This window comes from Nuphar pumila, chromosome 2 (assembly GCF_984573655.1).
Source record: "Nuphar pumila chromosome 2, dmNupPumi1.hap1.1, whole genome shotgun sequence".
Lineage (NCBI taxonomy): Eukaryota > Viridiplantae > Streptophyta > Magnoliopsida > Nymphaeales > Nymphaeaceae > Nuphar > Nuphar pumila.
In genome coordinates this window covers 52,938,295-52,953,314 of record NC_143250.1, presented here as the reverse complement: position 1 = coordinate 52,953,314, position 15,020 = coordinate 52,938,295, and the positions used below count along the sequence as shown (strand labels likewise).

General features: G+C 36.6%; 1 protein-coding gene across 2 annotated transcripts; it reads left to right on the top strand.

Annotated features, from left to right (window-relative positions):
• Positions 1–3,033: 3,033 nt before the first annotated feature.
• LOC149845478 (uncharacterized) lies at positions 3,034–13,959 on the top strand. Of its 2 annotated transcripts, XM_089995768.1 has the most exons (9): positions 3,034–3,359; positions 3,491–3,529; positions 3,645–4,581; positions 4,746–5,935; positions 6,286–6,551; positions 7,352–7,418; positions 7,521–7,571; positions 13,586–13,682; positions 13,774–13,959. In XM_089995768.1, the coding sequence occupies exons 1-9, from the start codon at positions 3,177–3,179 to the stop codon at positions 13,809–13,811; spliced, it is 2,868 nt and encodes a 955-aa protein (XP_089851894.1). In that variant the 5' UTR covers positions 3,034–3,176; the 3' UTR covers positions 13,812–13,959. The 2 variants fall into 2 exon arrangements, with proteins under 2 accessions (XP_089851894.1, XP_089851895.1); XM_089995769.1 differs by lacking the exons at positions 7,352–7,418; positions 7,521–7,571; positions 13,586–13,682; positions 13,774–13,959 and having other exon boundaries at positions 6,278–6,427.
• Positions 13,960–15,020: the final 1,061 nt, after the last annotated feature.

Genomic DNA, 15,020 nt, shown 5'->3' with positions numbered 1-15,020 from the left:
AAAAAAGAAATTATGACAGGAGTTCATAGCTGGATGGTTATGTTTTTCACCAACTGTATGTTATGTTTGCACAATATTAAATCATGGATGTTGAATAATTTTTACAAGCATCTAAGGTACCTTTGGTTGTGTTTTTTTTTAAAGTGAAAATATTGTTCAAAAGATATTTACTTTTAAAATCTTATGAGATTTGAAATCTCATGATACCTCACGAAAAGTGAACACTTTCTAAATCTCACTTTTGAGTTATGCGCTAACTCACTCTGTATGAGGTTTGCTTTTAGAGTTACATGCCAAAAAAGTTTTGTCATTTGTTTTTTTTTATTTCTAAAGTGTATTAGAAAGTAAATCTCATGTGATTGAATGAGACCTTTTTTTTTTTTTATTTGCCAAGAACTCAAAAGGTTTTTAGCAAAACAATTTTGTTTAATATCCCAAGATGTTCTATTGGCATGAATTTCCTAAGAATGATATCTTGTGGCCACGATGCAACATGGATTACATAATTATTAACAGATTTTTATTTCCTTTTTATTGCAATTTTATAAGACAAAGTGGTTGCATATTTTGCAAGTGATAAAATAGTACCACTCACCTTATTATGAATTTGCATAAGAAACAGGATTAGGGTCAACCATAGTGACAAATATCGGTGATATTTTGAAAATATCGTGAAAAAATGCGATATATTATCTTGCCATTTTAAATTTTAAATTCTCACGATATTTTCAACCATCTAAATATTGTTTTTTTATCATGATATTTATGTTTTTATCATGAGATTTAAAATAAAAAAGAGACCTTGGCTTTAAATTAATTTAAAATACATCAAACAACATTATTTTTAAGTGAATAAATTCTCATTAAACTATCTTTTAATTCATCTCTCTCTCTCTCTCTCTCATTCAGTAGTAATAAAACTTCCTCTCATCCACCGACAACATAAACGAGTCTCTCAATAAGGCAGCTTTAGAAAGTGTTGATAATATAAAACGTTTTCCTAAAATCTATCTTGTAAAAGCCAAGGTGTAAATTAAACCCATATTTTGAAGTTTTAAATGATTCTATTTAGAAGTTTCAATTTTGGACATGACCTTAAACCCATATCATTTTTATTATTTTTTTATTTTGCCCCATATTTATTAAATATTACTTAATTTATTTTTAGCATATATTTTCTCAAAAAAAAAACTCAGATAAATAAAAAATTTCAAAATCTCACGAGAAAAAACTTGGTGATAACTTTTTTTTTAAACTTTTGTCACTATGGGGACGATTTTCCTTCATAATCCAAACTTCTATGAGAGAGAATGTGTGTGTTTTGTGAGAGTAACTATTTTTTTTCTTTTTATGATGAGGAACTTTATCAAGCAAACCCCAAGTGGGTTCACCAATACCCAAACCCTTATGGAGCCCACCAGTCAAAGAAACTCCCACCCGGTGGGGTGCCTAACTAAATTTAGTAAGGGTGCACATGGCATGAGCTGGGTTTAGTTTGCATATAGATAACAAGATCAGCATAGTCTTGGACTCATATTTTCCCCAGGTCCGATTAGTTTCTTCTCCTTACAGGAGCCAAACTTACATTTTAAGGTTGGGTAATTGGATTCAGATCTTTATCAGATTTAGTACATGTACTTAGGATATCAGATTTAGTACATGCCATTGACATTCTTAGTAAGCAGGTGTTAAAACTAGGGCTGTCAACGGGTGGGGTCAAGGTTGACCCAGACCCACATAATTTTAAAATTTTATTTTTGTTAAAAATATATATAATACTTGGATTGGGTTGAATACCCGACAAAAATCATAACTAAACCCAACCCGCTTGGTTCAAGTTTGGCTCGATCCAAATATTATTCAGGTCGGTACTTTTCCATGTTCATACCCGAGAATTCGGGTTTGACTGGTTGGGTACCCAAAGCCTAAGTAGAACTGCTCAACCAACTGGAGCAAGTTTTTTTTTTTTTCTGATTTATCTGAATCTTTTTTTGATATTAAACTAGAAAAGGGCCAGAATCATAGAGGTGCTGGCTCTGCCTGCCGTACTTACGATCAATGTCCTGACAGCGTAAAACTTACCCCTTGCCCCCAAGGGAGTTGCGGCTTAGATTTATCTGAATTTGGATAAAATGTCAATCCTGTTAAAGCGCCAACAACTAAGAAATTGAAAATACATGAATCTAAACTTAACCCGTTGAAAGGGTTTGATTTCAAAAAAAAATTGGGTGAGTATAATGACCAGTGACAAATATTGCTAGATTTATGAAAATCTCACTATAATATCACGAGAAATTGCCTGAAAGTTTTAAATGGTAATTTCTAGTGTGATTTTCAAAATATCGCGATATTTATGAAAAAACATAAATACCGCGATTTAAACACGATATTTAAGTTTTAAACAGCTACCTATCGTGAAAAAACCCATCTATTTTTATTTTTAAATAATTTTTATTAATATTTTCTTATAAATTTTTTATATAATTTATAATTTAGTTTTTTATTGCCGAAAAAACGCGAGATTTGTGAAAAATTTTCAATTTCTCGCGAGTTTTTGAAAAACGAGATTTTGCCGAAAAACAAGTTTTGTCACTACGAGTATAAGAACTCAAAAAGGAAACAATCAAAGCCTTACCCTTCTCTCTCTCTCTCTCTCTCTCTCTCTCTCTCTCTCTCTCTCTCTGTGATTCTAGTGCTGAATTCATCACTAAACGGGGTTTCAGGTATCTTCCTCCTCTCTCTTTTGCACTAAAACTAAGAAAATCAGATTATCCCTAGTTTTTTTTTATGAACCCCACTCCCACTTCCTGTTTTTCCCTTTTATTTCTTCTCCACCCCTTATTTTTCTACCCCATTTCATGAAGATTCTGCGTTGGTAGTGTCAAGATATTTTCATTTAATACACTGCATGTTGAAGTTTTGGTTGCATGCTCTACCATAGTATCTTACCACATTTGCTTAGAAACCTAAACCCTAAAACCCCAAAACCCCAAAACCTCTTGTTGGTCCTGTTCTGATCGGCCATTTGAATCAAAGCAAACGTTTTTCTTAGTGTTTTTGGGTTGTTTGGGATTTCATGCATTCTGGGTGCCTTTTGGTTCCGTGAGAGAGGGAATGCTGAGGGCCACCTTGGGTGTTTGATGGTCTGACTATGCAAGCAAAGACGATCAGCAGCAATGGCGCCACTCTCGAGATTCAATTTGGCCGTTCAGGCGATGAAAGATATCGGCATCCCGCCGAAGACGGTGAAGCCTGTCCTCAGGAACCTTCTTAAACTGTACGACGATAATTGGCAGCTGATCGAGGAGGAGAGTTACAGAGCTCTCGCTGATGCTATATTTGAGTCGGAAGATTCTCAGGTTTTCTCTTTTGTTTCCAGTTCTGGGATTGCTTTCGATAGCGTCCAAAATGGCATTCATGATTCTGCGTTTTATTTTATTTGGGTTTATGTTCAAGTTTGGGCTTTTGATCGTGTCTAACCACTGATCAGGAAGAAGGTAAAAAGGAGGACAATGACAATGCATGTGAGGTATAGTGAATTAGAACCTGGTCTGCTCAATACATTTGTTCGTCTGTGTAGTTGCTAGTAGTGTATCGTCAACCTTTTCTATCTTTTGCTTTAGCTAATGTTCCGTTTGAGACAGAGGGAAGAGGATGATTTTGAATATGAAGTGCCATTGACGCGATCACGGGTAAGAATAGAGGAGCCTCCGTCTTCTCCACCCTCTGTTCTGCTGTTGTCTTATCGTGACTCACCATCATCGTCGAAGAAAGTGGTGCTGGAGGAGCCACCCCCACCAAGAAGGCGGTTGCAGTTGAAATTGGAGGAGCCACCATCTTCCCCACCTCAGTATTCTCCTCCAAGATTGTCGTACCATGAAGCCTCATCGTCAATGACAACGGTGTTGGAGGAGCCTCCAAGAAGGCGGTCTTTGAGATTGGAGGAGCCCCCACGTTCACCATCAGCATCTTCTATGTGCTTGCCCTATAGGGAAGCTTCATCTTCAAAGAGGCCCAATGCAGAGGAGGTTGTTTGGCCTCCATTATTTGCTCGAGAGAAGAGAGGGTCTGCCGACAAAAACAATAATTTGGCTGGCATTAAGAAGCCAAAGATTGAATCGCCCGATGTTGAGCCTTTTCCTATTTCATCAATTAATGACCTTGTGCGAGGTAGTCCACCGAACCCAAGTAGAGCACTTCAACATTCAGGATACACATCTTCTGATTGCACAAAGAGTCCATGCAGGAACAAATATATGCCTCCCATTAGCCCTGACAGTGGGCATGTGTCCCCTGATGTTGAGCCTTTTCCTATTTCATCAATTAATGACCTTGTGCGAGGTAGTCCACCTAACCCAAGTAGAGCACTTCAACATTCAGGATACCCATCTTCCGATTGCACAAAGAGTCCATGCAGGAACAAATATATGCCTTCCATTAGCCGTGACAGTGGGCATGTGCAGCATTCCAACCCTTTTCCTCTGAGAACGCCAAAACCTGAGCCAGTTGATGATGATTTTCATGAATTTTGTACCGAAGTTCCCATTGCTATGATGCAGCCTCCATGTCCTGAGAAAGCTTGTAAGAATTCTCACTTATCTTTGTTTTGATTTCTTTGTTATGCAGTGCTTTTGAATCATTATTTTATCTTGATTGTGTTCATAATCAGGTATAGGAAATACACCTTGATGGTAAATATGGATATGATCACTGACTTTGGTCTCTTGTTTTGTTTTGTTTTGTAGATAAAGAAAACCGTGAAAATGGGCTTGCTGATTCACTTGATGCCCTCGCTACAGCATATACAGATGATGATGAAGATGAAGATGAAGATGAAGAAGATGGCAGTTCTATAACGGCTCTCAAGAGTGAGAAGAATCTTGAGATTGTTAGTGTGCCTGAGGCCACTTTGAATTATGAGCTTGCATCGACAAGTTTAGGGGAAGTTAAGCTTGCATTGTCTTGTGACTCTTCTCATAGACAGTCCGATTTCCATGTGCCAAGTCTCAATGCAGTTCTGAAGTTGGCAGAAGATCGGGCTTTGAAATCTTACAAGATCCTTGGACCTGGTTTCTCTATCATGAAGCTGATGAAGGAGATATGCCAATGTTTTTTAGAACTTTCAACTGACACTAACGACAAACAAATTAGAGTCACCTCTGTAACTCCAAGGATCGACATTTCAAAACTCAAGAAAAACAATGTTTTGGGTGCAGAGTGTTCAATGTCACTTGATCTTCACAGTTCGTTAGAGCGGGTGCTCCCCCAAATTTCAGAGCGAGTTGCTTTGAACTGTGTAGATGGTCTGCGGCGAAAAAAAAAAGTTAACCAAAAATCACACAAAAATGGCAACCCAAAAAAGAAGGGATCAAAACCCTTGGAGTGCAATTATAGGACTGATATAGTATTATCTCAGGAAAATCATGGTCCGTTTAATGTTGAGAGGCCTTTGCATGACATTAATGATATATCGAAAGGTGAAGAAAAAGTACGGATTCCAATTGTGAATGAAGTCAGCAGTGAACCCTATCCTCCTTCATTTCATTACATTCCAAATAATATTGTTTATCAAAATGCATATGTTAATTTTTCTCTTGCCCGGATAGGGGATGAAGACTGTTGTCCAGGATGTTTTGGAGATTGTCTATTGGGATCAATACCTTGTGCTTGTGCACGTGAAACAGGTGGTGAATATGCTTATACATTGGATGGTCTTGTTAATAAAGAGTTTTTGGATGAAGCCATTTCCATGAACCGTGAGCCACAAAAACATCAACAATTCTATTGTAAAGACTGCCCACTTGAGAGGTCTAAGCCAGAGCCTTGTAAGGGACATTTAGTCAGGAGGTTTATTAAGGAGTGCTGGAGTAAATGTGGCTGCAGTAAACAATGTGAGAATCGGGTCGTGCAAAGAGGCATAACAATTAACTTGCAGGTAAGACTTACTTTCTTTTGTGTCATGGATATCCTCCATTTTCTGTCTGAAAATATCATCGGGTGGCCATAAGTTTTAATTAGCTTCTTGGTCACTCAATTTATATAGACAGAAAAGAGACTCCAAATTAGAAAGAATTGATCTAAGTTGGCTTGACTGAAAGTTGAGATTATGGCTTGAGCAACTTGATCAAATGTTCCTATGGCTGGAAATTGGAAATGTCTGGCTGAACATCCTAATATTGGGCCTCTCCAAGCAAGCAAAAACTGATTCATGATTTTAAACAGGTTTAAGTAAATTATTCAGCTTTTGTGGAATTTATGCTTCTAATGTTGATGTTAGGCTTTCAGGTATTTTTGACTCCTGAAGGAAAAGGATGGGGTCTTCGGACACTAGATAATTTGCCTAGAGGTGCTTTTGTGTGTGAATATGTTGGTGAAGTATTAACTAATACTGAGTTGTACAATCGAAATTCACAAAGCACGGGAGATGAAACGCATACATATCCAGTGCTACTGGATGCTGATTGGGGATCAGAGGGGGTCCTGAAAGATGAAGAAGCCCTTTGTCTAGATGCAACGTTCTACGGAAACGTTGCCAGGTTCATTAATCATAGGTACTATTTTGGTGCCAGCTAGTGAATTTGTGATGTTAAATTTTAGCCACCCTTAAATGTTATCTTCCATGTCCTTTCTGTGGTTGGTTGGTGATGACTATGCATTGAGTTCAAAGGCTTAGATAATGGTGTTTGCTCCTAAAATTGATCTATGTTGATATGCGCATCCCATCTGTTAGCTATCATGGAGCTTTATCATTTTATAAGTTTGTGATCTTTATTCTTGTTCAACTGTTACATTAGGAATTGGTTCATTACAGCCTTAATTCATAGAGATTGGTCAACATGTGCTGTAAATTCTTATCTTATTAGGAAGAAAAAGGTCTGATTGGGGAATACACATTTAACAGATCTCAGTTCAGCCCTGAGATTTTAAAGAGACCTAAAATAAAGCTGGCAGAGTAACCAGGTATGGTCCCAGACCCTATAGAGAGATCTAACCTGCAAGTCTCCGAAAAATAAGTTGGCGCTTAGTAGGATTTCTGTCTCAATCAGAGGCCTGTTAATATTTGGGTTGCATCCTGTCATGGATTGGACCCTTACACTTTCTCACTGGGCTGTGAGGCCATTCTATGAGGGTTATAGTTATGCAACATTTCTTGTGTGTTATCATTGTCATGTTTGTTATGTTGAAATTGTTGCTAATGGCTTGCCTGTAGTACATATTGCAAAGGGTCAAATGTCAGCTCTAACAAGAACCACACATCCATGATACATTGACTATTAGTCTATTAATAAGTAGTTGGATTGCATTACTCATGTATAATTACTTGCTTTGCTTTTGTTTGTCATTCCTGTAGGTGTTTTGATGCAACTTTGGTTGAGATACCAGTTGAAATTGAGACGCCGGATCACCATTATTATCATGTATGCAGAATCATTGTCCATTATGTTTATTCTTCATCAACCATCTTTGGTCTATGACTTAGTGTGCAACTCTCTGACCAAACAACTTGTAATTTTATGCAGCTTGCCTTTTTCACTACAAGAGAGGTAGAAGCACTTGAAGAACTTACATGGGTATGCAGTTTGGTTTCAGTTACCTACTCCTCTTTATTTCTCTTTAGTTATTGACTATGTATCATTTCCCCCCTCCCAGCCAATTTCAATGTTGTATTAATTTTTTAATCAGAAATATGTTGCATATTTGTCAATGTATTATTTAATTATGCAAAGTTACCATCTTTCCATTTTTATAGGTTGCTATTTTGTAATATTTTTTTCAACTATATTATATAAAAAAAACATATGCCTAATGATGGAATTTTTCTTCTGGGTCATTCTTTGAGACTGTGTGGGACAAAAGTTAGAAAGGACTTGAATATTTAGCTTTATATAGTTAGGGTTTAACTACTGATGGAGCTTCAAGGATAACTATATTATGCATCTCTGAGGCAGTAAATTGAGAAAAGTATATCATAGTGTATATTGGGAAAGGTTTTTATCTCATGTTGGAAAGAAATATGTCTTAGGTTGAATTCTTGCCTGAAGTTTTATTTGTTGTATATGGTGAAATATATATTGGCATCTAAACTTTTGTTAAAATATACTGACGTGACAGGGACAGGGGAATGGTATCCTGATGAATTATCATGATCTATTCCCCAACTTCATAATGTTGTATAATTTTGGTACTTTATTAAAAAATTCTTCTTGTACATGCCAAGTTTACTATATATATATATATATATATATATATATATATATATATATATATATATATATATATATATATCTGCAAAAAAACAAATGGATATCAGTTACATGTTCTATTAAATCATTATTGTCCTTAATGGCTTAGGAATCAACTTGTCCATGGTTGCTCGTGAGTTGGCAGGGGCTTGTTTACTTTTAGTTTTATATAATAATGGTTCATTATTATCATATAAATAGAAAAGGTGCCATAGAATCCCATGATTATGTGTAAAATCAAGAAATAAGTCAAATAACATCAAGTCGAGCTACAAGCCTACAACTGAAGTACATTGACTCGTTAAGTACTAAGAAATCGGACAACGAAGCTATTGCGTAATAGTATATTGCTTGACGTACTATCAAAGACTATGTCACATGGGTGCGGGCACGGGTGTGGGTGCAGGTGCGGGTGCGGGGATTCGGCACTTCCAAAAAACCCGGGTGCGGGGGTGCGGCAGGGGCAAAAATGTAAATATATATATATATATATATATATATATATATATATATATATATATATATGGGGGTTACCCCGATGCGGGTTTTTTCAAATTTCATTTTATATACAGCTGCACGTACCCATCTCGTCAGGAGAACAATGAATACTAATAGCCAGCAAGGCTACCACCATCATTATCATTTATTATGGAGAGAGAAGAAGGATTAGGAGCAGCAGCTGCTGTCAGCAGCTGTCTATCATTTATTATGGAGAGAGAAAATCCTTTACGAAAAAGAAGGATTAGGAGCAGCAGCTGTCTATCATTTATTATGGAGAGAGAAAATCCTTTACGAAAAAGAAGGATTAGGAGCAGCAGCGGCTGTCAGCAGATTTGTTTTTAAAAATTTCGCAGCCCATTTCATACGGCAAATGTTTTTTAAAAAAAAAATCCAAAAAAAAAAACGGACCTAAATGATCCTGGGTGCGGTCAACACACCCAGGATCGGGTTGACCGCACCCGGTGCCGCACCCACACCCGCGTCGAGTCGCGTCGACGTGGGTGCGGCACCCTGCTAGCCGAATCCCTGTGACATAGATCAAAGATCAATGATCAAAACAAAAATGAGCAAAAACAAGCATTTAACTTCACACATTAAAAGTATCCAGTTTAAGAAAAACACTTGGAAAATAAATAATCAAATTTAGTATATATATATATATATAGGAATGAAAACCTACCCAATGGACGTTTTATTGGATTTTCTGGTGTTTTTCTCAAAATTCCGACCGTACATATGTGATCTATATGCTTGTTTTTTTATAGGAATCAGTTCTTGGAGCATTTGATTATGATGCATGGATAGGTTTTTATAAGTTTAAAAAATCAACGGCATACAATTTTCATAAATTTTGAGGCTCCAAATACCACGGCATACAATTTTCATAAATTTTGAGGCTCCAAATACCATTTTTTCTATCCAAAATTCATGATCCAAGTGTCAATTTCTAGTAAATCAATCATGCTGAACACATCTGTACGGCCAGAATTAAAAAAAAAACACCAAAATTTTTTCATTGGGCAAGTTTGGGACCATTTTCATTGGGGCGGTTTTCATTCTTCTCTCTCTCTCTCTCTCTATATATATATATATATATATATATATACACACACACACACAAGCGAGTTGGTTCGAGTCAATGAGTCGACTCACTCGGTTTTAAACATTTTAGCTACTTTAGGCTGCAAACCTCAACTTGTGATCTAGCATTCCCAGTGGATAAGGTACTTTTAGTTCAAATGATTTTATTGCAGCTATAAGTTGGTCACTTGATGACTCACGACCTGCAACCGATGAGCCAAGTGGCTATGGTCAGCGTTGTAAATATCGTATTGTATCGTACAATAGAATAAGAAATGTATCGTTAATTTGGGGAAGATTGATATGATATACCGTATCTCGATATGGGTGTGTATTGTGGTGTATCATACAATACACTGCGATACCGGGTGTCAATTAGTGCAGTTTTTTCATTTTTTTTGAAACATATAAGACTCCTTAGGTTGAGTTTGTGTTCACTCCTAAAGAACTTGAGAGTGATTTGGGGTTGATTTCTTGCAAGAAGAAGTCCATTTTTGTTTGAAGTTAAAAAAATTTGGTTATGTAAAATTTTTAAGTAGTGAGAAACACTTTAGGATTTTGTTTTTGTTTATATAAACATGCACTGTTATGAATCTTATGGCTTGTTAGCTTAGTTTTGTTGTTCATTATTTCACAATGTACTTATTTCTTATGAGATATGCATGCCATTCGTAGCATATTATCTTTTTTATTGAATGTTCGATGTCTTATGCAGCTAATAATTGCTTGATATGTGATATATATGGTTTTATTTATCATTGTTTCTTGTGTTATGATTTTTTTAGAAATTTTCTGATTTTTTTTTGGATTTTTTGCAGGTTTTCTACTAAAAACACTATTTTTTACAATACATATCTTTTTTCTGACCCAGCAGATACAGGTTATGATATGCTTTTTACAACCTTGGTAATGACCATAATATGCTCACCAAGGGTCTTTAACATAGTTACCAGGAAACAAAATGAATACGAGAAGTGATACAGGAAGCAGAAGCGGGGATGCATGTGTTAAAATGTACTATGAAGCGGGAAGTGTGATATGGTTATAAAGAGACTATGCAAATACATAAAAAAATGAAATGAAAACACGTAGAAAACAATATAAAGCACAGGCTGAAGCAAATGAGAAACGATCTAAATACATCCCACATATATATATATATAGATATAGATATCATCAAATAATTGTTTTATTTACACGTAACTATGGTCTTTAATTCATCAAATATGAAGACGAAAAGACCGCTGGCTGCTTAGAGATAGTGGTACACTAAGGTAGTTTTGTAGATGTAGTCTAAATCCCAGCCTAAAATCCATCTTCCAGCAAGTTTCTAGTGGCAAAAACTCCAATATTCATTAGAATTGATATACACATGCCAAGTATCCACTAGCAAGTCTAAATAAAATGTATTTGGACTCTAAACAAATCTATGTAAATTCAACCATCAACAACCTACCTGATGGGGTAGGAATCTGAGGTTTTGCTAGACTCCTTTATCGACAACTAGCCCAAAGCACAGGAAGGAAGCCCCAAAATGACACATTTCTTGGTCATTGTAGGGTATTGAAAATTATCTACATTTTGATGTTCCCCAGTTGGTTTGAGCTGAAACTTTGATATGCGAGACATCAGAACATCAACTATCCAATGTGGGTCTCTTAGGTCCCTCAAACTCTCTGTCACATAGGTGCCAGTGCAGATGTGGGTGTGGATACGGCGATGCGGCACTTCAAAAAAACTTGGGTGTGCGGGTACGGAGAGGGATTTTAACAGTTTTAAGTGAACACTAATGAAATAAACAATTATCATATCATAAATTCATCATGCATAAATTCATATAATAAATCAAATTAACAATCTACAATTGCTATTTCCCATCAATAAAAAATAACACCACTGGTGCAGACGTGCGTGTGTGTGCATTTATGTATTTATATATAATATAGATAAAACTGGACCTGGTTAGGATTAACTGAATATACTTTTGGACAAAAATGGACCTCAGTGTGGTTGACTTCACCTAACACAAAGTAAGTCATGTCCAAGTGCCGCACCCGCATGCCAGTGCTTTGTCCTGTTAGAAGAGTCCGTGTTGCATAGCTCAAACTCTAGAAGCTGGAGTTTCAGGTGTAGAGTTTAGCATCTAAAATCTAGCCTACTTACACACACAGGTATTATATTACATTAGACATTAAAAGTTTAATATTTAATAACTTAATAATTAGCCTATGGCTATGGAACTATCTGCCCACAAGGGCTGCACACACGTGGCTAGGGTGCAGTTCAATTCTTCCTGAAATGGACATTCAAAGTTTGAAACCTGGAGGGTGTATCCCGTGCACAACTCGAAGCATAAGGGAAAGCATGAAAGGTTGGGGGGGGGGGGGGGCGTGGACTGGGGTTGGGTTTTGGAAGTTGTATCCATTGAGTGTTATACCAAGGGCATGGTCAATGTTGCACCTCTTGGCAACCCAAAAGATTGGTGGTTTCTCCCTGAGATCAGATAAAAAGTTATGGAGCTATGGTGATATCCTAATATATTTAGCATGCTATTTGTAAATCTAGAGTTATATAAAGTTATATTGATAACAGATAATATAACATGCAGAAGTGGAACACCTTTTTTCTCAATTTCAGCAAACTGTGTTGCCAGGAACTTCATCCTACTAGGTGGGACACATTTCATTGGTCTCTATCTGGTCGGGCAATACCTTTAACGTGGCTGGCAATGATTTACAAGTGCATGACATCTATGACAAATGTTTTAAAATTTATTTTTCTCATATAAATGGGAGGAATGTTAGACTTGGTTGGACAGACAGAAGTGTGTGGATTCAAGTCCTGTTACTTGTAAAGACTTGAATGTTAGGGTCATGGGTAGCCTTACCTGGTTCCCTTTTAGAAAAAAGAAAAAAAATTTGTTTCACCGTTTTATTTGTCACCCATTAAGGGTAGCATGTCCTTACCCAAATAAATCAACAAACGACATGACCGCTTTCTCCTAAAGATGCAGGGTATGGTCTTAGTTAAGCTGCTAAGACTTTTTTTTTTCCTCTGTGGTAAGAACTTATCTTTTTATATTTTTGAGAAAAACAAACCCTAGTGTTGATTTGCAGAACTAGAATGTAGAGTTTCTGGCATCATAAATCTCCATTCTTGCTGCTAATTCTGTTCTTTGTTCCCCATTTGTTTCTCTAAAGAAACTTGTTACTCTGTGTGCAGTTTTTAGGGCTTTCATGTGAATCAAAGTGGAGGAAACCTTAGAAATTTCAAAATAACCTTCAAGAGTCTGATAAATGGATCTACTTTAATTCTACAATACGCTTATTATGTACCCCGAATTGTACAATATATATAGAGTGAGGGAAACATGCTAAATGGGGTTTTAGGCTTATACGGAGCTTCTTTCTTAATTCCAACCCCATAGCATGGTCGATTTACTAGGAATTGACACCTGGGCCGTGTGTTTTCGATCAAAAAAATGATATTTGGAGGCTTGAAAATTTACAAAGATTTTGGACCATTGATTTTTCGAACCTTATAGAAACCCATACATATGTCGGAATCAAATGCTCCAAGAGCTGATCCCTACAAAATCGAGTTGTAGATCACATCTGTATGGTCAGAATTTAAAACTAAAATGAAAAATACCTGAGGAACCTGTTTAACATGTTTAGCATGTTTTCCTCACTATATATTTCACTTGGTCGTGGTGTCTATCTTTCTTTTGCTCATTACTGTTCTGTCTGGGAATATTGCAGGACTACGGGATAGATTTTGATGATGTTGACCATCCTGTCAAGGCCTTCCAGTGCCTCTGTGGAAGCCGAATATGTCGTGGTCCAAAGCGTCCCAACAGTTAATACCACATCAAACAAAGACAGTTTTTGCCTTGATCTTCTCTTTATTTGATATTCAACTTACCCTTGGATTTTTATTTTTTGTCAAGGGACGAAATATGGGCAACTAACTTTGAACGGCAGATGACGCCCATCACCAAGGTTTCCTGTGCCCCCCACACTCTAAGACTGACAAGAGTTATTATTTTGAGGTTTTTGTACAGTAAATTGTATATAGATGCCGCATATTGCATATCATTTGTGCTGAAGTTCATGAGAGTTAGTATGGTTTCTGTAAAGTGGGCCCGTCAATGTTCTTTTGGGGTCTTGTGATGGTCGTTGGCTACTTGGAGAGCATTTAGATGCCATTTTGTATGCAACTCCATTTCTTGGATATGCTTAGCGGCTCTTTCTCCTTTAACTGAACTACCTTGAGATGATTCTATCATCTGCAATGGAAAGTACTGAAAATTTATTTTGAAATCATCAAACTTCAGGAAGAATAAAAAACTCTTGTATTTAGATGCGAGGTTTACTATAAATAATTAGGCCCCATCTTCCATTCTATCTCTTCATGATGACCATCTGAACTTGGGAATTTCTGAGTTCCTATGATAAATAACTGAAACATAAGTCCAGATCTCGTAACAATAGAATATGGTTTAGCTCAGGTCATGCGTCATGTATCTTAGTTGAGGACAGGATTAGAATCAAGAAAATGAAAGTAGGCTTTCAACGAGCTGCAAGCCTAAAAAAATGTTCATACTCCATATATATAGTCATTGGAGTTGTGTTGCCCGGTTCCTCGAGCTCATCTATATACAAACCTACTGGCAGTTATGCGAGGGTAGAGAAAAGGAAAAGAAAAACTTGGCTGTTTTCTCTTTTTGAAGACCACTGAGCTTGTACAAATCATATGCTCTCTCTCTCAATCAAGCTCTCTCTCTGTTATCCAAATTTAATAAAGTCTATTTCTAAGTTAAATTGTTTTCAGAACAGAAGTTAATTTTCTTTAGAAACTAAACCGTGATATCAAAAGAAAGTTGCATCCATTTCAGACTCCAGCATGAGGGGTATAATCTGTTTGTTCTTGACAAAGGGGCACGTTTTTGCACTTCTACTGGAGGCAGAACTGCATCGGGCATACATTGACATGGGTATAAATTCGGAAAACTGCATTTAAGCAAGTTGCCATGAGCACATTATAGGCCCAGGACCTGTTATGGTTTATCTTGGCTATACAATTCAATTGCAGAAAGGATCAAGCTTGAAATACTTGTAAAATATCTTATCGCCAATGTATAACTCCTGAATATTTGATTGCATTCATTTTCATACTATAAGAATTGGATTAAAG